Here is a 26,903-nt window from a genome sequence, read left to right on the forward strand (position 1 = left end):
GAGAGGAGGGAACAGAAGAGGAGGAGCCGTGGAAGCATAGGAGGAAGAAAGGGAAACTGAGGAAAGGTTAAGAGAGGAATAGGGCAGGGGGGAGGGGAGAGGGAAAGAAGGAGAGCCCTCTCAAATATACCGACTCCACAGCATTCAGGGCTCCAAGCTTGTCCACGTGCAGAACAAACCGATGGTAAAAGGACCCTGCTGCTTTCCACCCTCCCAGAGATGACCACAATGAGACTATTCAGTTCAATCACTTACAATGCAGCTGCCCAGTTGCCCAGCCTAAGATGAAGCTGGCAGGAGAATTAACCTCTTGCTGCTCTTTGCTGCTCCTAGACCATTTCTCCCCTATCTGAAGGTGAGGATGGCAGGGGCCCCAGTCCTTGGGCTTCCCCTCTTCTCTTTGAAAGCCCCTAAGTGAATTCTTCCCATCTCATGGTTTTAAACATCGTCTGTACAACCGATGACTCCCAAATATGTATCTGAGGTCTAACTGTCAGATCCTTGTGTCTAACTGCCTACTCCATACCTCCACTTAGAAGTCTAATAGTCAGCTCAAACCTCAACACGTACGAAACTAAACTTCTGATTTTCCTCCAAAATAATGTTTCTCCCCCAGTGTTCCTCATCCCAGTAAATAGCACCTTACTCACCCAAATGGATCAAATGGATCTCGTCACCTCCTTCCCTGTTTCCCCATTCTCCAGTGACTTCCTGTCACATTAAAGATAACATCAAACACCTTCCCACGGTCCAGCGGTCCCCCAGGACCCGCCCCATCCCCGTGTTGACCCATGTCCTGTCTCCAGCTCCCCCAGCCTCCCTGAAGTTCCTCCTGCCTTTGCCTCTGCTGATGCCTCCACCGGGAAGCTGGAGATCCCCCAGCTGTCTTGTTCCCTCGCTTCGTGCAGAGAAACCTTCCCTGACCACCTGCCCCAAAATAGCAGCTCTCCTCTTACCCCGATTTCTTCATCATAGCACTTAAGACCACCTGATATATTACAGTGTGTGTTTATCTGTTTATTGTCTGCCTCCCTGTTTGAATGTAAGCTCTGTGAGAGCTGGGACTTACTCTCTTTTGTCCACCACTGTACCCATAGTGCCTAGAAGAGTGCCTGGTACATCATATATGCTTAATTAGTACTTGTTGGATGAATGAAGCAAAACCAAGCAAACGTATGAACATAAGTAAGGATGGCTACTGACAGGTGGTTTCAAGGTTATTTTGAAGGTCTTGGAGGAAAGAATGGAGTAACTGGTTCTTCTCTTTTTCCCTCCCTTGTGTTCTTTTATGGGGGCTACCCAAAGATAAGATATGTCCCTATTTCATTGCCTATTTCAGTAAATGGTCATTTCTGAAGTTCTGGACTTCCTCTTTGCATAAGTAGAAAATCTCTTCTTTATCCACATTCAAAGTGCTTGAAAATTATGTATTCACAATTACCAAATCACAAACTCAGCTTTTACCCACTTACTGTACATAAAACAGAGCTAATGCGATTAAGCAACAGGAAGCTTTTCTATTGCAAAATTTTATTAATGGAATTCTCCCAGGGGCTAAGCTGATCCCTCCCTGAAAGTTAAGCATATTCCAGAAATCACATTAAAACTCTTTCAGGCCTTCCTGAGTCTCAGGGGTCAAGGGAAGGGGAGCCTGATGTAACTCCACAAAGCCACTTACTACTGTCAACATTTAACTACGGATGGGAGAATGTGCTTTGTGACTTTCTTCCTACATCTTAAAGTAAAGAAATCCATAGTATATTCTCTTTTCATGCCAAAGCTTGTTATGCTGACGCCATTCTTCCATAAATGGTACCCACAAAGATGGGCATCGACTCCCACTGGTGGCACATAAGCATCAGCTCCACAGAGCATAGCAGAAAGCAAAAACGATTCCTTTGTAGGAAATAGCTAAAGCAAAAGGAAGGTAACCATCGAACATATTCTATAAGAATATTAGCTTAGCTTAGGCTCCCCCATAGGCAGACCCTGAAACAAGGGTCTGAAACAAGTGTTTGTTTGTTTGTCGAGGAAGAGATCCCAGGAAACACTGGTAGGCACTGAGAAGGTGAGACAGGAAAAGGAGAGCAGCCAATAAAGGATGTGTTATCAAGCAAGTCACTACTTGGGTAACTGGACCTCAATCCACCAGAGAACTCTGGGAGTCCAGGGCCAAGGGAGGTGATGCATACGCATCAATTCTCATCCGCCATCGACTGAGGGCTGCTGGGATAGGGGACACTAATTCCCGAGCACTTCCAGTCCACCCTCTGGGTAAGCAGAGGGCTCTTGTGTCCAGAGAAAGTCTTCTGGTAAAAAGATGCAGGGGCTAAAATGGCAAAGCCCAGGAGGACAGTGACAGAGAACTGACAGCCTCTGCAATGAGTATTGACTTTTCCAGAAAGCATTTCCTAAAAAGGACTGTTCTCCCGTAAAGTCATCTCGTGTAGAAATAAAAGGTTAACAGGAGAGCTCTGGAGAGCTTTCGATGAGAAATCAGATCTTGGAGATATGTTTGGATGCAGGTCATTTTGCTTCAGGTTAAGGGGACCGGATCTGTTGGTGGGGCTGTCTGGGTTGGGTTTGGGTCTTGTTTGTGACAACCCTCAACAGCCTGTTACAAAGAAAAGCAGATCTGACTGGAGAACGCAGCCCTGCCTTTCCTTCTGGAAGCCAGCACTTCCTCTGGGGTTGCCATCAGAAGGGCAGCCCCAGCCTGACCACTCTTTCCAAGACCAAGAACCTCACATACATATATGCCTACATACATGCTCACTCAGGGAAGCAGAATATTAGAGACACAGCATCAACTAATTTTTTTCATATTCAGGCATGCTTTAAGACCCCTCACCCCTTCAAACAGTAAACAGTGTAATTATATAAAAATATGTAATGGAGAAGTACATACATGCCACAGCAAAGAGACACTGAGGGCCTACTGTGCACCAGGCATTCTGCTGGGTCATGAGGATACAGAAATGAAATGCCCCATTCTTGTCATCAAGCCTCACACGACACCAGGAGGGCAGATACCCTTGTGAACAGATACGCGACACTCAGCACAGTCACCGTCATAGGTGTGAACAACGCAGGAACAACCATGTGGAGGCATGTGGAAGGTAGAGGCCTCCAGCTCCCCCTTGATAATGTTTGGAAAGCATTCTCCAAGTCTATGCGGATATTTGGGATGAGACTAGGTTTACCAGGAGAAGGAAGAGAGGAGTGTCCTCTCTAAATTGTTCTCTTTGATTTATCTGCTTAAAATCTCCCTGTTGACTTTTGAAAAGTCAACCTTACATTAAACAGTCAGAGGTAAAAAGGTGGTAGGAGAAGGCACAGTCACATGAGAGCGTCTCCTGAAACAGAGATAAGTTGAGTCTGACTGAAGTCAGAAAGGGAACAAGAACAAGAGGCAAAAGTATACATGTTAGTTAAATGCAGCAAGCCAACAACTCAAAATTGGGAGAGAAAGCAGGTGAGGAGGAACGGAGACAAACTCTCACTTTTCTAGAGCAGACAATACATATTGTCTAAAATTGATACATTAATAAATAGGGCAATATTAGCATATTATTTTGGCCATTGAAGTAGCTACTGTAATAAAACTGGAAATTCTTAAAGGAGATTGTCTCGGGGGAGTAAGACTGGGTATGAGAAGGGATGAAGAGTGGGTTGGCTCTTTTCATCCCAACATCACCCATGTGGTTTGATTTCTTTGAACAATATGCACATATTGCCTTGATAAAATAGAAATTAAAACATTCAGGCTGCTACAATCCACCTGGTATTTTGTTCCCATCTCAAAAATTATGTCGGTTCCATCAGTTTTTGCTACTAAGGAGCAATTCTAATTATATTTCCCAGAGGTGTTCTTTTCTTCTGTCTTCTCTCCTCGTTCAGTCTTTGGGGTCAGGAAACTTCCAAGAGAAATCTGTACAGCCCAGCAGTGTAATGCTGAAGCTTTCCTCCGCTCCCCCCCACCGAGCAGATGGAGATCCTGAGCAAGGCTCTGAGTAGTCACCAGGCCATTAGGCCTGCTCATATTCCCAATGAGTGCTCCGTCCCCTTCTTCCCCTGCATTACAACTCCCCATAGAGCTCAGGAAAAGAATGTCCAGTCCCTGCCTCAAACAGGAGCCTTGCCCCATGTCCTCATGGAGGGGCTGAAACTAAGCAGCTAAATTGGCTGTGTGTTCACCCCCTCAGCAGGTCCTGAACGCTCACCTGGTGGAAACCTCAGCGCCCAGAGCTGAGATAAACTGCTAGCAGGAAGGAAAGGATTTCAGGCCAGAGGCCACAGAAGGAAATAGCAGGGAAGCCGGGCTCTGCCAAAACTGCCTTCAGCAGCCAAAGGTGCACAGCAGGACACCTTCACACTTTCTTTTTTCCTTTGTTGGTTTACCTGAAACAGAGATTGGACGTGGCTCCCAGGAAGGCCTGTGGGGGTGCTACTGTGCTCCCCTGCCTAGGCTGATGAGAACTGCAGGGGAGGAAGACATTTCCTCTTCCCACTCTAGGTCCTTCTGGCTGGGCTACGAATTAAATTCACATGACACAGAATAACAGGAGAAAATCAAACAAAGCTTTATAACGTGTATACATGGGAGAGACTCAGGAAAACAGCAACTTGTCAAAATGGCAGAGGTTCTCATCTTAAATACCATCTTCAGCTACAAAGGAGGATTTTGGGGGTGGGGGGACTCAGTTATGGGAGATTACCAGAAAAGCACAGTAAACAAGAGTAAGGTTATTATGCACATTTAAGTCCTTGCCTTCCATGTTGATAAGAGTTTCTAGAGATAAGTTCATCTCCCCTTCTTCCTGGTACAGAGAGGGAGACACCTTTACAGATGGAGATTTCCATGACAAATGTAAATGTCTCTCGCAAAGGGTAACTTCTACTTTACAGAGTTCCTCTCTTGTCTGCAATTTTTAAAAGTAACCAGCTCAAAATAATCCTCATGCCAAAGAGACATATCTTGGGGTGGCCAAATCCCCCACAGCACAGACAGGACGGGGCACCAGGAAGCTCACCATCAATGCCCCTGCTCGCCTTACACCCTACCTGCCCTGGACCAGAGTAGGCGGTCATTGGATGTTTGCTTAATTTTTTTTACTGTCCCACAGCAGATAATTTCTGTTTCTACCATGGCTACTGAATGCAGCTGTCAGGACAAATCTGTTGAGCCTTTCTGCTGATCTGGGTGTCACCTGCTTGCTCCCCAACTTTCCTCTCATGTCAGAGACATCCATTTGCCGAATTAAGAGTCTGTTTTGCATGGTCCCTGAATTGGCATTCTCTTGTGCTGGCCAAGAGCCATTCCCCTGAATCACAAGTAAAATCATCAAAGCCTGGTTGGAAGTTGGAAAGCCTTTCTAAGAACCAGAAATCTGTTCCCTATCTATGGAAGCAGAACGTCCTATTACAGTGAACAAGCAATGGACAAAGGAGAAATGGCATGTGCTGTGGGGAGCATTATTCAGCCCTCCTATCTCTGACGTCCACAAAAGGCAACAATAATGAAGAAAAGAGACAGGATGGAGACAGGTTGATGGGAAACATCTGTCGGGGGCAATTCTTACAGTGACTTAAACAACTCCCACTGTACTCCGCCTTGATTCTAAGGTCTACTGGACTCATTGAATCGCTTTGATCACAAGTTAATCCTGCTACCAGGAATCTAAGAAAAAGAAATTGAAAGTTATTCTTTTCCACTGTTACGATGACTTCCCGTCCTTGTGAGAGTGTTCTGCTTTTGCAATATTTTGCATATCGATCACAGGTTTTCTTTTCAGTGCTCAGTCACTGAACAAGAATGTATCGAGTGATAGATTGAGGAGTCTATTCAGTATAGGCGGAGATGGCAAAAGAGGGGCTTAGAAATACGCACATGGCTGTCCTGTCTTCAGACCACCCTCTTAGAGAAACAAACGCCAATCCACGAGGACATTGAAGATGGTAGAATGTGTAATTTCCTTTTCTTTCCAAGGCATTTAATTTTCAAAATGATTATAGCACTTTTTTCTAATTATAAAAGTCATGCATGCTCAGCTCACTGTAAAAAAGAAAAGAAAAGAAAAGAAAAATCAGACAATACAGAAAGTAGAAAACATCCTAAGTCTATCATTCAGAGCTGAAGTAGAGTATTATGGGGTAGATCCTTCTGTGTTTTTTTTTCTATGTTTATACAAACATATTTCATTTTCAAAAATGATTACACTATACCTGCTATTTAATAACCTGATATTTTTATTTAATATGTCATGAATGTCACTCCTTTAATATATATCTACACTCATTTTAAATGGCTGGATGAAAGTACCACAATTTACTTATCCAGTCTCTTAATTGGGGCATTAATGTTACTTTCGATTTTTTGCTGTGATAAACCATCTAATGTGCACAACTGTGTTCTATTGTTATCATGGTATGTTCAGAGCATTTTTTGACAAAAATTTATTAAATGCCATTCATTGGACTTCAAGCTCACAACCCAGTATTAGTTGAGACCTCAGTCCCATCTGTGCGGAGCAGAGAAAGGAAGACAGTGACAGGCAAGACTATCTCAAGACCCAGGCTTGTCTGGGGGAGGAAGATCAAAGTAGAATGCTCCAGAAAACAGCAGAGCCAGACCTTGTCTGCCTTGGCTCTCTGTTGTCCTTACACATACCGCTCAGAGTCATGCTCGCGGAATTAGTTTTCTCATTGGCAGAATGGAGCTGATGCTATTACCTGTCACTTAGGGCTGTTTGTGGGGATTGAACAGCATAATGTATGTAAGGTACGCAGCACAATGCCTGGCACACAGTTAGTGCTCAGGACAGGCAGCTATTTTCATCGTAGAGGAAGCCTAAATCCCAGCCAATAGTCTCACAGGGAACAAGAATCATAGCTGATTTCTGAGCTTTTCGGGGGATTTCCTGACTGGGGACAGGATCTGACTCAGAATATGGCCACATCTGTAATACAGCAAACCATCCTCCACTGGACTCAAGCCTGTTGGCGCCTTTCCTCCGCCTTCCAGCCAAAGGCTTACCCCAAATGGAGCTGTATCTCCAGGATTTGGATGTCGTCCTCGGTGCCTATAAAAGCTTCAGGAGTTATTTTAAAGTGCTTCACTCCAAATAAGCACTGAGAAACTATATGGATTTCTTATTTTATTATTTGTCAAGATAGGAAAAACTTCACAGGGAGGTCTTAGAAATGGCTTTGCTCAATTCTACTCTATTTCGTCTTCTCTCTGACTCCCCCCAGGGGGATGAGTGTTAAATGTTGACCTTGATTCCTCAAAACAACACTGTAAAATAGTTATGATGTCCATTTTACAGATGAGAAAGCCAAAGCTATGGCAAGTACAATAACTTGGCCAGATCGAGGAGTTGACCAACTCAGGACTCAAACTCTCCTTTGGCTCGTTCCAAAGCCCAGGTGCTAATAATCTCAAACTTGAGTGAACATTTGGGGAGCTTGATGCTGACCCAGTAGCTCCAGCTGGGATCCTGGAATCTGCACATTCACAAACACCAGGTGATTGAGATCCAGGACCGTCCAGGGGTCACAACTGGAGAAGCACTGTCCTTGTCCAGTCAGCATTTACAAAGCCCAGTTTCTGAGACAGGGATCCCTAAGCCCATAAAATTTTCTGCTCCTGGTCACCACCAAAGTAGCTTTGCTGAAATTTCAATACAGAGCCATGTGTACATTTTGGATATTCCCTGACTTACCACATGGGCCCCAGACCAGGGTTGAGACACATCTGGTTTCTGGATGATTCTGCTGTATCTGTTGAAAGTCGTCTTTATCATCTCCCCAGAATAGAGTCAGATCAACTTCAGTGACATTTCCTTCTCTGAAATCCTAATCATCTATGCTCTTATCTTATCCTCTGCTGACCCGTAGTTTACGTCAGTGTGAGAGAAGGTGGTAAATTGGGAAGGTCTGTGATATTGTAAGGAGGAGGCAGCAGTGGTTTTCGAACTGGGTTCCATGAGTCCTTGGAGAGCTGCAGAGGTGCGGTGTGGAGAAGGGATGGGGAAGAGAGGAAGGCCTGGGCAGGGTGGGGTTCTGAGCTTGACTGGGGCAGCTGCACTCAATTCGGTTTCATATATAAAACTGGAATTCCTAAAAGATTCACTTAAAAAACGTTTTACACTGGAAAAAAAAAAAAGGAAACTGCAAAACTAGTGGAGAAAGAACACCAGTCTACGTCAGAAGAACTCTAATCCAATTCTTCAGTTTACCAGCTGGATGACGTTGGAGAAATTCCACCTGTCTGGGCCTCAGGGTGCTTACCTGCAAAAGAAAAAAAATTGGCGTAGTCGATACCTGTCCTGATCTGCCAGGGCCGCCACAACCAAATGCCGCAGCTTGGCGGCTTAAAAAACAGAAATAGATTTTCCCAGCGTTCTGGAGACTGGAAGTCCAAGATCAAGATGCGGGCAGGTTTGATTTCTCCGGAAGCCTCTCTCCTGGGCTTGCAGATGACCACCTTCTGGCTGTGTCCTCACCTGGCCTTTTTTCCATGCATGCATGCCCCTGGTGTCACTTCCTCTTCTTATAAACATGCCACCCCTATCGGATTAAGCCCCACCCTTATGACCTCCATAAAGGCCCTATCTCCAACCTAAAGTCACATTTGGAGGTTAAGCCTCCAATATATGAATTTTGGGGACACTATTCAGTCTGTAACAATGCCTAAGGCTCCTTTCAAGAAACACCAGAGGTTTGTTAAGCATCTACTGTGTGGAGGGCCCTGCCCCAGGTGCCTGGAGCACAGAGGCCTACTTATCAGCAGTGGCCTCTGCACTCGAAGAGTTCAGAGGACCAGGCAGGCTCTGATAAGGGATGATTGGGGCACAGTGGGGACCCAAAAGAGAGAAGGGAGCGTTCAGGTGGTGCCTCCCAGGGAAGTCTTGAGATGAGATCTGAAATACAAGAGGGTGTCCAGCAGCTAGAAAACTGGAGGAAGGGCGTTTCCTGCGGAAGGGACAAAGACCTGGAGGGCTCATTCCGACATCTGCAGGTCACATTTGGGAGGCTGGAGCACAGCCTGAAATGGGGAATCCCGGAGGAGAGGCTGGAGTAGGGAGGTGAGAAGGCCACGAAGGCCCCGTGGCTATGCTGAGCCACTGGACTTATTCGATAGCACAGAGCTGCCTCTAAAAAGTCTTAAGCTGAACAATCTATTCACGTCTGCATTTTAGAGAGCCCTAAAATCCTGTCATTCGGCTGGTCTCTGGCTCCCCCTTACCTCTCTATCATTTGTGGCTAACCGATGTCAGCCAGTCAGTGATGGATTACACATTTACTAAATGCATTCGTTCTTGGTTACTTTTCTAACAGGGCCTGTGGAGTGTGTGTGTGCGTGTATGTGTTGATTAGACCTTGATTATAAATTGCCTTCTGGACTCTGTGGTCCGCTTCCCTTTGGTCTAGAGAGGAAGCATGCATCATACTTGAATGTCTTATTTCATTACAGGAAGCGCCCCTATGGACAGTTAGGACCAGGACCATTACGTTTGCGGTAACAGAGGCATGTAAAGCTGGGGATCTTGAACCCTCTGCCTACTGAAGACTTAGGTTTACATCGTAAGAAACGAAACCCTCACCACTTCCTGAGGGAGAGAATGAGTTTACCGTTTTACGGCGCTCCGCCTTACTGGAATTTCACAGAAGCTCGTCAAGTAGTTAGGAAGAAGCAAGGGGAGCATCAGTTGGGTTCTTATACATAGTTTTAAGTAATCTGCTTATTAACCAGATTCTAGTGCTTTCTGAGAAATTTTCGAAAGATAGTCCCTTCCCTATTGTAAGCTGTGTGCTAAAAGAGGGCAGGCATTACATAACGGCAATTAGATGCACAAATACAGATACATCCATATACATTGTCCAGGTAATATCATTAAAAACAAAATCTTACCCCAACGCAGAAAACCTCTCCATGGTAGTAGAAAAAGCAAAGAGTTTTATGATTGAATGAGCATTAAACCAGAATGTGATGCCCATCACAGGCCATCTGCTAAGAGATTGCAAAGACGGAAAGAAATCTCACTCTTATATGGCCAAGCAGAGGTGACCCAACGCATCCATGTTGTCAGGGTGAGTGGTAACTGGGCCTCGAGAAGACCTGACAGCACCGTTTGTCACAGACGGTTCACCCTAGATTTACCTGGTTCCTCGAGGGTGACCATCTGTTCGTTAATTGATTTTGTACAAAGGAAAAATAAACTCCTATCTTTATGACCGAAGTGGTTTTGCAACTTGGAGCAAGTTGCCCCCTGATGTTAGGCTCCCCCAGAAACTGGGAGATAGGGTGCTATCGCCCTTGATGTTTACATTTCAAACAGACAGCTCCCAGGCCCTTGAAAAAGGCATTCCTGGGCCATAAAGCTGTCAAGAGCCTTATTTAGTTTCTGAAAAGATTTACCCACATTTCAAAGAAACAGAGAAAATTTACAATTACAAGATTTCTAAATGCTCTAAGAAAAGGGTTGGAGAAGGGAAGAACGCTCTTCTCTTATTTTCAACAGGGAGAATTAAGCCTCTTATTTTCACTTTTTGCTTGTCCCTACAACATCAAGGTAAAAATCCGACTTCAAACAATAATAATCAATAGTTAACATATTATAGTACTTGCTGCATGTTAGCTTATTTAACGCTCACGGCAGATGCATGAGCAAGGCCAATCTAATCCCCATTTTACACATGAGGACACTAGGCCAGGTAACGTGCCCAAGAGAACAGAAATAAGGGGCAAAATTGTAGCTCATACCCAGACTGACTCCGGTGTCCCCAGTCTGGACCATCGGCCATCCCGTCTCAGGGAAAAGTAAATGCTTCCATGATTTACTCTTGGTTAGTGTATATATGTGGTATTTCTGGAATGACATAGTGCTACTTATACTATTCCACATTTAAAACAAAACAAACCTGTGAACATTTATTGAGCTCTTCCTATTTGTCGGGTTTACTCATTATGTCCTAATCACCTTATAAACATCATCTCCATCAGTCTCCGCGACAGCCTTGGGCAGGGGGTACCTCCATTTTTCAAATGAAACACAGAGATGTTAAAAAACGCTTCTCTAGAGTTACCCAGCCTGTAAGTGGTGGAATTAGGAATCAAAGCCAGAGAAAATAGCTCCAGAACATGTACATTTAATCAGTAAACTAGATGCCTCCAAGAAAAGCAGGAAACTTATATTATCAAGGAAGTCCAGTTAACTCCCAAGATAGCATTTGGAGAAGAGAAACCCTGTGAAGCAGATCTTGTAGAGAGAGAGAGAGAGAAAAGCACCCTTCCCGCAAGATAAGTGTGGACAGAAGCAAGGAACACGGAAAGGATACAAATTATCACTGGTAGTCTTTCCCCTACAGGAAGGAGAAGCAGCTTAGAGCAAGATGCGGGAGGTAGAATAGTCAATGTCAGCACACAGAGATGAATCTATCATTTTGAGAGGCCAACATGTATTTGGGTTCCATAATTTGCAACTTCACGTGTGGTAATGCTCAATTTGTTTTTGCTTTTATTTATATTTTTAAAGGAAGGTCATGACCACATAGTGAAGTGTTAGTCATGAGCTAGTTCATGAAATGAGAAGGCAAAACAATTATGAAGAATTTCAGGAGAGTGCGTAGAAGTCACTGAAGCGGGGAAGGCACATTAAGACTGACTCCCCCTGTATTAGTTCTTGTGAAATGTGCTAAGAATTGAGAGCGCTACGGTCTCACTCTGCCGTGGATGTGTTTTGGGGGCTTCACTAACAAAAGCCTTTCAACCTGTGTAAAATATGGAACGGCTTCATGTTAAAAGCGGACAGTCAATATCGGTAGGATTAATAAATCAGCACCAAAATTCTCTTCTCAACGTGCCTGAGGAAAGCCTAGCAAGTAACTGTGCCTGTTTTCTTGCTTTGAATAGATTTGACAGTATTCCTTAATGGGGACGAGAGGAGGAAGAAGAGAAGAGAGATGTTCATGAATGGACGATCAAAATGTCTTCTCGTGAATTACTTACTGTCTAGAAAAGCTCACTTGAGAAAGCGTTGTGCCCAATGTCCGAGTCTAATTGTCCGTTGCATACAGGAATAGCGCAAAATTATCGGGACCCGATTCTTAGGCCATTTTCTGCCCCCTCTCAGCCAAGTAGATCTACGTCCGTGGCCAGATGAGCAGTTGTAGCGATTTCCTCCAGCTCTCCTGGTTTGAAATCAGCACGTCAGATGGAAAAGGAGGTGGGGAGGAGAGAGAGAGAAAAAGAGAGACAGCAAGAAAAGCAGAGAATACAAAGGATTTTTTTTTAAGAAGAACCTAGGGGAAGAAAGGAGGAAAGAAGATGTACTGGGATGGTCTCAGGTAGTACGTTTTTTTATTTCCCAGCTACCTCTCCACATATTTGTACTAAAAAAAAAAATTATTGTTACAACCAAGAGATAAAATCTCTATCTGTGGGCTCAGGATGAAAGAGCCCGAGCCCACCCGGCCTCTTCATCCCCTGCCCAGCTCCTTGATTGAGGTGGAAGCAATCGAAAGCCCCCAGAAGTCCACATTGAGGTGGCAGGTCACTGAGTCCTCCGCCAGTCTCTTAAGATTTGATTTGCCAGGTTTTTCATAGATTCCTGTGCCTGGTTTGGTTTCATTTATTTACTAAACAAACAACTTTTGAGCACCGATTACGTCAAGGATCTCATTAAGATGGGAATAGAAAGATGAAGAGAACACAGTATCTGCCTCGAGGAGCTCAGTCCAGTGCCTTGCTTCTCGGGGTGTGGTACCCGCCACAGCAGCAGCACTTGGAACATTGTTAGAAATGCAAGTTCCAGGCTTAACTCTCAATCTACTGAATCAAAATCTGCATTTTCAACAAGATAGGCAAATCTTAGCATATTGAGGTTTGAGAAGCACTGACCAAATGGGTTACTGGTAGGGAGAGGGAGAGCCTCTTCTATTTCTTAATTCTTCCATTTGTTCAGCAAGTAATTAATGACCTCCTACCATAGATCAGGCTCTGACCCGGGAGCTGGGGGGGCGCTGGTGAGCAAGACAGAGGAGGTGCTGATGGCCTGGGGCTCACATTCTGATGGGGGAGAAAACAGCAAACTACACGAGATAGTTACAGATCATGAGTAGTGCTAAGAAGCAAACAAACTGTAATATGATGGAAAGAAACCAAAATGAAGTATGACAGATCGGGTGATGGACGTCTTCAGGAGTAAGTTATTTCTATTTTATATCTTGTTCTCTGTTCTCCAAATGTAAACACAGTCACTAGTCCCACCTGAAAAAGCCAAAGATCATAATACTTTGTTGTCTTTTCCCTTCTCCCCACTGCCTGTCCCTCTGCCTCAGCGCTAAGCAGGCGCAGTCACACGCATTAGGTCAGGCCAGTTGAAAAGTCTGCGCTGTGAGCAACTAAGAATCTGGATGCAAACTAAATTATAAACCCCAGAAAGAAGTACTGGTGCTGCCCTTCTGGTTAGGGTAAGAAGACATTAGAGAATACAGAAAGGCTGGTAACTGCGGCGCAGCTTCCTCTCCAGCTGTCTTCTTGCATCACTGCAGTCAGGGGCCAGAGAGTGTGCTGACGGGGACTCAGTGGGAGGGTGGCATGTAAGTGCAGATTAACAGTGGGCATATACCCCAGTTTTCATCAACCTCCTGGCCAACTACACAGCAAACAACCACAACAAATTCAGACTTTCTAATCACCTATGAAGTTGGTGTTAACCAATCTGCAACCAAAATCAGTGTTAGACCTTAATTCACTCCAAAAGTATGTTGTGAGCATGCGTTTATCTTCAGCACAGATCCAAACCCCCTACAGTTAGACCACTTGAGGGACCAGCCAATGATGGTCCAAAGAGAGACTATGGGTAGACCAGTAAGTGGAGGTTGGGGTTTCAGGTATTGCTTCTCTAGAAATATGTGTCTGGAAGGAAAATACCACGCAAAGATGGCGGCACTCTTTATGACCTGTGAGCACTGTGCCAGCTGTCCAGCCACACAGGTCATTTATAGTATATTTAATACAGCAAATCTAAACCACAGTCAGAGAAAGGGCATTTGCCCACTGTTCCAGTTATCTACTGCTGTGTAATAAACTGTCCCAAAACTTAGTGGCTTAAAACTTTGTCAAGTTTGGTGAAAAAACTCACACCCATTAGGATGGCTCCTAACAACTATGTTATTACATCTCACAATTGTGTGGATCAGGAATTTGGGAAGGGGTTAGATGGGCAATTCTTCTGCTCCATGTAGCATCAACTAGGGTCACTTGGAGGGATTCAGCAGGTGGCTGAGTGGTCTTGTTGATGCAAATAATCCATGATCAATCTATAAATCAAAATTGGGGTGAGTTTATTATGGGCCAATCTGAGGACCATATAGCCCAGGAGAGTCCTTTCACAAAGGAACGGAGCACTCCAAAGAAGTGGGCGTGCACAGAGTGGTTATATACCATCAAAGAGCATTGGATTGTCACAGTGGTCAGCAATCAATCCCTAGCCTAAGGAGAGATGCATATCCTTAAGGAAATGCTGAGGTGGGGGAAGTTGCATCTTTATCTTAAAGATATCTTGTGTTTGGGACATAGTAAATACTTAAAGCATATACACAAGCCATACTCACTGGCCACATCAGGCCCTTTTGGAAAAAACAAGGTGAGGCCAAACTAGTTTTACATCAAATGGCTTCCTTATATACACTTATCCTATTGCTTGCCATTTAGTTATCAGTCTGGAGGGTCCAAGATGGCTTCACTCACATGTGGGCCCCTTGGCAGGGATGGCTAGAAAGCTGGGCTCCTCTGGGCCCTTCCTGCTCTCCAGGTACTACCAAGTACTACCAAGACCTCTCCCTGTGGCCACCCCAGCAAGGGAATCAGATACTGTCCATACTCAAAAGATGCTCAACATCACTAATCATGAGAGAAATGCAAATCAAAACCACAGTGAGATATCACCTTACACCCATTAGGATGGCTACTATCAAAAAAAAACAGAAAATAACTAACAGTAGAGAGATGTGAAGAAATTGGAACCCTTTGCACTGTTGGTGGGATTGTAAAATGGTGCAATGGAAAACACTATGGCAGTTCCTCAAAAAATTAAAAATAGAATTACCATATGATCCAGAAATCCCACTTCTGGGTATATTGCCAAAAGAACTGAAAGCAGGGTCTCAAAGAGATATTTTTATACCCATGTTCATAGCAGCATTATTCACAGTAGCCAAGAGATGGAAGCCACCCAGATGTCCACTGATGGATGAATGGATAAATAAAATGTGGTGTATCTATACAATGGAATATTCTTCAGCTGTAAAAAGGAAGGAAATCCTGTCACATGCTACAACATGAATGAACCTTGAGGATGCTATCCTAAGTGAAAAGTGCCAGTCACAAAAAGACACATACTGTCTGATTCCACTTATAGGAGCTATCTCAAATCATCAAGTTCTTAGAAACAGAAAGCAGAATGAGGTTACTCAGGGATGGGGGAGAAGGGAAAAGAGAAGTGTTGTTGGGTAGCTATAGAGTTTCAAATTTGCAAGACGGAGAAAGTTCTGGAGATCTGTTTCACAACAATGTGAATGTACTTGACACTGCTGAACTGTACATTTTAAAATGGTTAAGATGGTAAATCTTATTTTATGTATTTTTTTTACCACAATACAAAATGAGCTGCCTATACTCTGAAAGCCCAGTTTGAAGGGGAGGGGGACAGAGACCTCACCTCTCAATGGGAGGGATGGCACAGAATCTGCAGCCACACCCACTGGGGCACATCACGTCTAGAGCATCTCAGGACATAGACGGTGAGATATTATTTCCAGGGGACCGTATTCAACCTCCCAGAGATGAAGGGTGTCAGAAGACCCCGTTAGAGGTAGGCGCAGTTTGAAACAATGGAATGGGAGAAAATGGCAAAGCTTGCATAGCCAGTGAGAAAAAATGGCCTGGAATTCCTCCCTTACTCATTTTCACAACAAAGATTCAGCAAGCCACTCCGCTAAAAGCCTGACCACTCCCACCAAGCATTCTTCTCGCTCAGACGCTCAGACGGTGCCTGCCCCCCAGCCATCCTGATAGTGGGGGCTCTAGGCCCTAATTGAATAGGTCAGATAGGAACAAGCAGCAGAAGCAGACCACAGGAGACCTTTCAAAGTCCACAAACACATGGAAAATTCAACAACGCAGCATTTAGACAGCCTGGACAATGTGGCCATTATAAACGCTGCTCTCCTGAGCGGCGATTCAAATGACAGCTTCGAAAAGCACTTGTAAAGAGCCCTTTGGAAATAGAACATGGGCGACTCAGAGTCCATGACGTGTTACAAGGACAAACCCGACCGAACAAAGATCCAAAGCAGCATTGAATGACTTATTTATTCAGTCCTGCCCTGTACAAACCTGGGAGAATGTGACATCTTTTAAATTGCCTCCCTTGCACTATGCAACATCTGTGGGGCATGGGAAACATTAGCAAAATTTTCGAAAAAAGCAGAATGTTTTGTTACCGCACAAAGGGCGTGATCTGGTGGCCATGAGACAAAAGCCAAGAGGCAAGATGGTGGCAGACAAAGGGCATTTTATTACAGCTTGCTAGCAAGGGGGAAGATGGCCGACTAATGTCCAAAAGAACCATCTTAAGGGGGCATAGAATCTTGAAGCAGTTATATAGGCCAGTGGGTTACAGGGGAGGAGGTTAGGAATGTTGACCCTCTGGTGTTACAGACTGGGAGTTGCCACACCGGATTGACTGTCTAGGGGTCATCACATTCCTAAGGAACTCAAAAGAACAAAGTTATCGTCTTATTGTAGCTGAGTGGTACCTGCGCAAGCAGAGGTCATAAGATCTACAAAGCAGTTAGATCTCCTGCAGGGTGCACATCCAGCTGGGTTCGTTACTCAGAGGTCATTCAAAGTTACAGCACGATTTCTCTTCTACAATATGGCTTCCCTTACGTCAATCTTGTGTTGAGCCGGTATCAGCTTTACAAAGCGAAGATCACAGTGTAACCACACTAATGCTTCCACCGGCTTCTGCACACTGCCCTGGTGTTTCACAGTCAGTAAACTGAAGGAGTGATGGCAACATCTGGAGAGGAAAACCCTGTCTTTTAGCCTCTTCCACGTACTGGCTTCACCAATGTGTTTGGAGGGCTAACCCTTTGCAAGCCTTCAGGTGGAAATTCTTCATCATGCACGTGTAATCGTAGTAGCATTCTAATTTTACTCCCCCAGCAAAGAGTTTTCCGGATACTGTGTGGGGAGTGTTTACGTTCTGATCACCACTGGAATAGATATGCTGGTTCTTTTTAGCCTTAGTACAGTCTGCCGAATTCTCCCACGCCCTAGGGTTCCTGCTGCGTGGTGATGTCATGCACTAGGAGGAAAAAATACACAGTGGTGGCAGTGTCTAAGTAACTCAGACTCAAGCACACTCCTAGGAGGCCTCCTGAGGAGCAGCCTGTGCTCACGGGCAGGGCCAGGACTAGGGTGAAGCAAAGCAGGCCTGTAATGTGCAAAATTTCAGGAGCCACTCACTCTGCATTTGCACGACCCTGAGAGTGAGTGCCTCCTTATATCTTGTGCCGTAGGAGCCTCCCTCGCCTTACTCTAGTCCAGGCCAGGCTCACTGGCTTCACTCTTTCATTTTCCCATTCACTCCTGCACGGGAAGAGGGAGAATTCCTCCCCGCTTTTCCATAAGGTTCTTATGGCTGGTCAAATAATTTAAAATGCGGTTAGCAGGAGAAAATCAAACAAAGTTTAATAGCACGTATACATGGGAGAAACCCAGGAAAAACTGAGTAACTCGGCCATCTGGCCAAAGCTGCCAGCTTAAATATCTTCAGCTAAAGACAAGGAGGATGTTGGTAGCGGTTTGGGATTTCAAAGGGGAGGAAGGCAATTCACATGGAGATGGAAGGGTTGAGTCATCAATGATGAGACTACAGTGAGGGATACAATGAGGGATTTGGCCACATGGAGGCTACAGGTGACCCAAGACCAGAGCAGATCCAAGAAGGGTTGTTGATGAGCCACCTGTCCTGGTCATCCCCTGGGCTGCAGACCCAGATGGTAGGGTGTAAACAGGAACCCTTGTGAGACTGGCCACAGATGTTCCCTTCCTACAAGAGCGCTCAGGATCTTCCCAGGGAGATGCCTAAGCTGCAGAAGCTCTCTCCTCCCCCCCAGGCTTGGGTGTTCGTGCTCCGGTGGCTGGGCGAAAGCCCTCCCACCCCGTTTGCCCTCTTCCCAGCCCACAGTGATGTGCTAAAGCCAAATCAGGCAGATGAGAGCCTGGGAAAGAAAGTGGGAGTCTCTGGTTCTTGGATGCCAACAAATGGTTTACACTGAAGCAGGCTTTTCTTGCATGAGGTCAGGGGTGTATTTATTTCAATCTTCAAGAAAACGGAACTGCCCTCTTGCCTCCCTCTTACCCTGCATCACACACGTAGAACCCCAGGCACTTCTATGTGCTAGCTTCTCTCCCGCCTGCATAGCCACTTTCCACCCCCATTTCCCTGTTCTCCTTCATATGGTTACAACTCCCACCCCAGCGAACACCTTTCAGGATGTCATTGGAAAACCCAGACACTTAAATTGAAAACTATTCAGGGTGAAGAATGCCAAAGCAGTGGAATCATGGACCCACAAACTCCACTTTGGACTCCATCTAGCAAGAGCGCCTCTGTGGCACTCGGGGTTCCGAAGCGCCAAGAGTACTGGGTAAAACCCATGGATTGCTGATGTTGCTTTAAATAATATCTGCAGAAAGCCTTCCCTTCCACAGGGCCTCTGCCAGCAGGATTCAATCTCAGAGAATCATTGCAGACTAATCATCATTATGACGTGATCATATTTCAATTATCCCCTGTGTAGTCTGGGTACATTAAAGTAACTGAGTTCTCTTGCTGAGAGAAGTTCATTAAAATCATAATGTGCACAGGAATTTTTAAAGTGTGTTGGAAAACACCAAGGGGATAAATACTGGAAACTGTAACAGCATCTTGCAGAGTTTCCCTAGCACTCATTCAGAAACCATAATCTTATCTTGTGATGTGGAACAAGGACTATAACTGAATAACGGGCCAATTGTTTTATTGTAATTTGTGTTTCTAAGTGCTCGGCGATATAAAATCCAACATGCTGCTTTCTTTCAGCTCAAATCTGGCCAGCTAGGTGCATGTACCCATCTTTACGACATATAAGGTACCCTGAAGGCCTGGTTAACAGTGCCAAAGTCTGTGAAAATCATCCAAAGAATGGAATCGATCATCCTATTTGTGGTTTTGTTGTAGCAATACAGGCATGGTCCCTAATATGTTAGAGAAAAGGAAAAGCAGCCATCCCCTGAGAATCCGTCCTAAAGAAAGAATTTAACAGAACAAATAGAGCTTTATATGCACATATGCATTATTGATAATAACAAAAAAACCAGAAACCTACCTATATATCTGACAGTAGTGAAATAGTTAAGGATGGAATGTTGACCATGGGTGGAAAGGGGTGAGGCAGGAATGGAATATTACGCAGCCGTTAGAAATTGATGCTGATAATGCAGAGAGTGGAAATGTAGAAAGTTGTTTTAAATACAATGTTTAAAATGTCATCTATACTGTGATTCCAACTATATAGAACAAGTGCGCATTTAGCTAAGGAGTGGAAAGAAACATAGGAAGAAAACAACTGGTGTCTCGAGATGATTAGATTGTGGCTGATTCATCTTTATAATCTTTTCTTTTGTAGCTGTTGGAATGTTGATTATATAATAAATAAATAGAACTTGGAAGGAAAAGGAAAACCCTCAAGTGAGACACTTTCTATGCCAGGCAGAAAAACCACTCATGCTTGGCATCCTTCTGCATTCTTGCTGGCTCCTTGAAAGCAGCCTGTAATCTTCACCCAGGCATAGGGAATGGCATGTCTGGGTTGTAGAGGGCCCTCTTACAGGGAAGGGCTGTTTGTTAAATGGAACAGAAACCTCAAACTTTTCAGTCTACCTTTGAAAACAAATCTAAAGGGTATTTGAACCATTTGTTGCTGTGGTTTTTCTGTGACAAATATGAAAAAATCTCTCTGATGCATTTTTTCCTCTCTTTTCTCTTTCTCTTCTTCCCCTTCCCCCTGCAGTTCTGCTAAGCCAATATTCTCTAGAATGAGCACAAAACAAATCAAATAACAGCTAAACAAATCGAATAACAGCTTTCGTACATCAACATCAAGGAGGAAGACGCTTGGGAGACATGAGAGTACAGAGATGGAAATGGACGAGCCTGAACATCCGCTTGTCAAAGCAACTTCCAAACTGAGATTGGCAGAGATGGGAGCCATGTTCTGGAAGGAGATGGCACCATGGATTAAACACCAGCTCATTGGAAACTACCACTGAATAAGATCAGATAACATTCATGAGAAACCACATTCAGGAAATATTTGAAGGAAGAGGAATATAAATGTGCTAGAATTAACATGTAAAATATATGTACTGAGGTTTGTAAGCTGTCCTTTTTTAATCAAACTGAAAACAAAAAGCTTTAATCTTTCAACATTATTTTAAAAAAGGCAGTCAATCCTAAATTATTCCTAACTCAATAGCCAAGAGGCTGATCGAGCATCATTTACTGAGGAAGCGTCTTAGAAATGCCTCTGAATATTTTCATAGGAGCCATGACCTTTGATTCGCCATCTCTGCCGTTCATTTATTTCACTGTGTAATTAGTTACAACCACTCAGTTAAGAGATGTAACGATTCAAACTTTTTACCGAGTCTGTGTTCAGTTTCATCTGTCTGTACAAGTTGTTACTGAGAAAGTGTTTCTGACATATACTAATCCTCCATCAAGCTGTATATTACAGGAAGTACATCTGACCATCACGGGTTCCCCAGCAACATAGATTTCCTTGTCTTTCAGGAAACAGCATCAAGGAACCATGAATAATATAGAAAGCTCATCTTCACTTGGATGCTCACATGTAATATATAGGCTGCTATCAAATAAACACTTTTTCTAACTCCCCCTAGTATATATATAGGAATTTAAAATACTTTATAAATAGGCATCCAAAATATCTCCCTTTTTTTTCTATTTCTTTGCCATACATGTCATCAGAAATCGATACCCTTTCTTTTCCTTACTGACAGGCACTCATTTTTGTTTAAAAAAAAAATTATTCCATTAAACTTATTTCTAAATTATAGTAAGTGGTACTAACAAAATAAATAAGAATAGCCTTAGAAATAAATGAATATATACTTATACAGGTCAAAGAAACTTGGTAGGAGTAAGTTGCCTTTTTGTTTACTAACGTTTGTTCCAAAAATACTCAAATTTTTTTAGTTGTTGGCATTTGGAAGTAGTTATACCTGATCAGTTATCCTCAACGGTCTTTTGCTCCCAGGCTTCCCCACCATCAGCCTCCACATATATCCTGCCGATATGCAACAACAGAAAAATATTTCATGTTGAAGTAGCCAATGGCTTGAGAATGAAGACAAGTTAAAGTGTACGGCAGGGTAATCAGTGTAAGCCACACCATGTTCTATACCTGAGCAGAAGACATGGACGTGTCAAATGCCTTCATTTTTAGACTCAAAATTAAGATCAAGTTAGCGTACATCACTGGAACGCCAGATGGAGGATAACGGAAGTAGTACAGATCCTGGTCGATTTCTCTTCCCCTCGCTCCGTTAGGACCACACGCCTATTTTTGCCAGTGTTTCTAGTACGAGCCCTCTTCACCATAAATGAGCTTGTTTCAAATGGCTAAAAGTCTGTTACAGGTATGCTCAAATGAATTAAACCCAATTCACAAAGATATAGATATTCTAAAGAACCAAATTAAGGGAATACTTATTCTCTCTAAAGTATTAGCCATTTTGGGAGTTATTCATTGCTTTAAATATTAGCTCTCCCACTGCATTTAAAACATGCTACTTACTAAATTTAATTACACACAACTTTTCAAGAATTCATCTTTTATTTAAAGGGAGGTACCCTTCTATTTTATCTACAATAAAAATAGAAAGGATTGGCTTTCTCTAATCCATGTAAATTGTAGATTCCACTGGGAGTCCTACATCACTAATAGTGGTGTTTGCAAAAATGAAATAGTGCTTCCTATACACATGCAAATGTTTTTTAAAGTTTTTTCCGTAAAACTTAAATGTAATTTAGCATATCACAGTGCTCTGAAGATGGGTCATTGATGACGTACCATTTGTACATAGTAATACACATGTAAATCACTAAATGTTAAGTATAAGACGTATGTTTTTATCTTTTTTTAAAGAACACAAGTGACTCCCTTTCTCATTCTGTTCTGTTGTATTGTGTCCAAAAGTTGTGTGTAATTTTTTTAAGGTCCAGGAAATGTAAAGAAATTTGTTGGAATATCTGAATTTCTGTAAAAAATAAAAATAAAAATAAGATTTTTGTTTAAAAGATTGCTTGGTGGTGTGGCACACGTTCGGTGCATTCAGTGTCTGTCTTTGTCAGATGATCCAGTGACAGGTGATAATTGACTGAATAACTATCTTCAGAAAATCTCCTTGCTGTCAGATTCCATAATATTTGCCAACAGCAGACACTTATCAGATATGCAGGACCCTCATGTAGAAGGCATGATTACCCTCCCCAAAGCCTTTTCTAGCCAAATACAGACGTACCTCAAGTTGAGTCTTATAGACTCAGTGGAATGAAATTGATAAGTAAATAGCCAGACCATTCAAGTAAAACTTGGCCTGAATGCCAGTTAATTGCTCAATCTCCACTTTGCAAATTGGAAACAGGCACCTGTTTCTCAGAAATGAGCCACCCGTTTGCGATAGTTCATACTGAGTACGTGTTGTCCAGGTGGGTTCGAATGACAGATCCTTCATTTACTATATGACTCTGAACTACTCTAAGCCCCAGTGTCCTCATCTGTAGAATGGACACAAATAATAACACCTGGCCCCATAGTGTTGTTATGAAGCTATAAATTAAATTACGTGTGTTGTGCTCAACAGGAAGGAGATATTCAATGAATGTTAATTTCTTCCCCTCCTACTAACTATATGCAGGACATTGAAGGAAGAAAAGAAACATAAAACACAGCCCCTGCTCTCAACATGCTGAAGATAATTAGAGTAACATTATGAGCAGGGATTGAAAACTCAAATGCCTACAGGGGCCAGGTACATAAGTAAATAAACAAAGCAAAGCAAGCTGGGTTGGGGAGATAATAGGAAGTAGTCAGTCCTGTGGAGCACTGGCGAGCCTGCGTCCTGTCTACAGAGATTCTAGTCATTCCATAAATGTGTATTGACTCCCTACTGTGTGCCAGGAACTCTTCTGAAGATAGTGGTAAACCAGACAAACAAGGTCTTTGCTCCTCTAGGTCTTATGTTCTGGTAGGAAAAGAGACAATAAACGAGAAAATGTCAGCTAATAATAGGTGCCCTAGAGAGAATTGAAAGATGGTGATTTGATGGAGAAATGCGGGAGCTAATTAAGGAAAGTTGCTATGAAAAGGGGGCATTTAAAGTGAGAACAGGATGATAAGAATGAGCCAGACATGTGAAGAAAGGGGGAAAAACATGCCACACAGGAAGAGCCACTAATCTGCGGGCTCTAAGGCAGGAATAAGGTCGCAAGACTGGAGCAACATCAAAGTGGCACAGGGAGATGATGTGAGCTGAGCCGGGAGAAGCTCTGGACTTCCTAGGCCAGGATGGTTGGGGCATTTTTTAAGTGTGAGAAAAAGCCACTTGAGGGTCTTAAGAAGAGAGTGATGCCAACTATTTTACACTTTTAAAAAAGAGTACTCTTGGCTTCTGTTTCTAGGAATATGAGCCATATACTCTAAAAAGCCTTCCTGATACAGTACTACCAAATCTTGGATAAATTGCAATGAGCTTATTTTTAATACACAGCTTAGCTTGCAAGAAAGTAAGAGAAATCCCAAAGGCATAAAAAAGAAAAAGAAGAAGAAGAGACTGGAAACTGAGCATAAACTATAAGCAAATGCAAAAACTGGGATTGCCCAGGGACAAACCCATGTAGCAGAGCAGGGAGTGGGAGACTATGCTTTGGGCCAGTGGAAGTGGATGAGCTAAATTTGAGAATCCCACCCTAAACCAGGACGTTGAAGATGGCAACCTTAGACAAGGGTAGCCCAGGAAATATTCATGCTAGCAAATAAAAGAAGTCCACCAAGAAATCTGTCTCCACATTGGCTCTAGATGGGGGGAGGGCGGGTAGAAAAAGAGAAAAAGTCACCCCCCTCAAAATTTTAACCCATGGACCTGGCCCCCTTAAGTCTGGAATTCAAACTTATGCTCTTCATATGGTCAAAAAAACTCCAAACCAAAAAATATGAGCTTGCTAGGGCCGTGGTAGCTGGAAGATACAAGCACACATCTTGTCTAGAGGAAAGCATTTTTAACATAGATCTCACCAACTAAGCGTAACAAAGTGTGCACTCACAGTTTAAAAATTACTACACATGCTAATAAACAAACCATGAGAGAGAATCAGAATATTCACAACAGATTTATTGCCCCACAGATTTTAGATATTGGAATTACAAGATACAGAATATAAAATAATTATGCTTTATATGTAAAAGAGATAAAGACGATATCTAGAAAATGAACAATATAAAGAGTTCATTACATATAACTACATGGATTTGAAAGAAAGAGTTCTTAGAATTGAAAAATACAATCACTGAAACTTAAAATATGATGTGTAAACTAAATATAAATTAGGTATAACTGAAGAGAGAAGTTGTGAACTAGAATACAGAGCTAAAGAAATCACCCAGAATGAAATACAGATAGCCAAGGAGTTAGCAAAGGATGAAGAAGTTAAGCAACAAAGAAGATATAGACGTCTACTCAGAGCTCCAGTAGAGAAACAGAATAAGGGAAGGGCAATATTCAGGTAGAAAATGGCTGAAAATTTTCCATAGATGATGAAAGATATGAATCCACACATATAGGAAGCACAAGAGATATCAAGCAAGATAAATAAAATGTGAATCCAAGCATGACAGTGTAAGTGTAGACCAAAGACAGAACTACAATAAACATAAGAGAGAAATGGTGTACCACCTACAAAGGAACAATTTCTAGGCTGATCCTAAATATCAGAGACGTTGGCATGAAACATTCATAATTCTGAAGTCAAATAACTTGTGTTTCAGCAAAACTCTTTTTTAAGACCAAAGTTGAAATACATTTTCGGATAAACAAAACCTAAGGAGATTTACCAGCAATAGACCAACACAGAAGGAATTTCTAAAAATGAGCCAGGAAGTAAGGTTTGAGAAGCAAAAAGGAATAGAGAGCAAAGACTCTAGTAGGTATGTAAGTCTAAACAAACGTTGTACAATATAATAATAAAACATCTAATTTGTGGGGTTAAAAAAAAGACACTGAGGGGCCAGCCCCGGGGCCGAGTGGTTAAGTTCACATGCTCTGCTTCAGCAGCCAGGGGTTTTGCCGGTTCAAATCCTGGGTGTGGACGTGGCACTCATTGGGCCATGCTGAGGCAGCATCCCACATAGCACAACCAGAAGGACCCACAACTAAAATATACAATTATGTACCGGGGGCTTTGGGAGAGAAAGGAAAAATAAAATCTTAAAAAAAAAAAAAAGACACCTAAAATACTGGATATCAATAGCATGAAAATTAGGATGAGATGATGAGAGTTTAAAGAATTTGTGTTAATTGTTAAGAGAGTTAAAATGTAGATTAATAATAATAATAGCTAGCAATTAATTGTTCATAGTGTGCCAGGCATATGTAATAACTCATTTAACTCTCCTAACAACATTATGAGATACTATTGTTATCCCCAGTTTACAGATGAAGAAACTGTGGCACAGAGGGTTTAAATAATTTACCCAAGGTCACACAGCTTCTAAGAGCTGGTTTCAAACCCAAGGAATATGACTCTAAATTCAATGCACTTTGCTACCCTCTATGCTGCTTTTAGAAAGCTAAATATAAATAACAAAATTTTAAAGATTTTATTTTTCCTTTTTCTCCCCAAAGCCCCCTGGTACACAGTTGTATATTTTTAGTTATGTGTTCTTCTAGTTGTGGCATGTGGGATGCCGCCTCAGCGTGGCCTCATGAGCAATGCCATGTCCGCACCCAGGATTCAAACCAGTGAAACCCTGGGCTGCCGAAGCTAAGGGAGCAAACTTAACCACCCGGCCACGGGGCCGGCCCCTAAATGATAAAATTTTAAAGTAAACAATAGTAGTTACAGTTTCAAAACAATGAAGGGAGGTGGAATAAGAACACAAAGGAAAAAGACACTAAGTCAATACGAAAGGAGGTCCAAAAAAAGCAAGGAAAAAAAGACACATAGAAACAGCAGAACAGGGGCTGGCCGGGTGGCGCAGCGGTTAAGTGCACACGTTCCGCTTCTCGGGGGCCTGGGGTTCCCCGGTTCAGATCCCGGGTGCGGACACGGCACCACTTGCCACGCCATGCTGTGGTAGGCGTCCCACATATAAAGTAGAGGAAGATGGGGACGATGTTAGGTCAGGGCCAGTCTTCCTCAGCAAAAAGAGGAGGATTGGCAGATGTTAGCTCAGGACTAATCTTCCTCAAAAAAAACCAAAAAGGAAAAGCAGAACAAATAAAGAGCACAATGCAAGATAGAAGTAATAAGATGAAATTAGATAACATAATACATAGAAGTAGATTAAATACATAGAAGTAGATTAAATTTGTCAGTTCAAAGAGAGATTGTGAGGGGCCTGCCCAGTGGTGTAGTGGTTAAGTTTGTGCACTCTGCTTCAGCAGCCCAGGGTTCGCCGGTTCGGATCCCGGGTGCAGACCTGCACACCACTCATCAAACCATGCTGTGGCAGGCGTCCTACCTAGAACTAGAAGGACC

General features: G+C 43.1%; 1 protein-coding gene across 3 annotated transcripts in view; it reads left to right on the forward strand.

Moving 5' to 3' along the window:
• Positions 1-22,445, forward strand: part of LHFPL3 (LHFPL tetraspan subfamily member 3) — a 486,519-nt gene extending 464,074 nt beyond the window's left edge. For all 3 annotated transcript variants that reach the window (XM_070617070.1, XM_070617069.1, XM_070617068.1), the window contains one exon: positions 20,134-22,445. Coding sequence is in view for 1 of the 3 variants with exons in the window: in XM_070617068.1 (XP_070473169.1) it covers positions 20,134-20,162 (29 nt within the window). In the remaining 2 variants the exon portion in view is untranslated. The remainder of the gene's footprint in view (positions 1-20,133) is intronic.
• Positions 22,446-26,903: the final 4,458 nt, after the last annotated feature.

Source organism: Equus przewalskii, chromosome 4, assembly GCF_037783145.1.
Source record: "Equus przewalskii isolate Varuska chromosome 4, EquPr2, whole genome shotgun sequence".
NCBI classification, from domain to species: domain Eukaryota; kingdom Metazoa; phylum Chordata; class Mammalia; order Perissodactyla; family Equidae; genus Equus; species Equus przewalskii.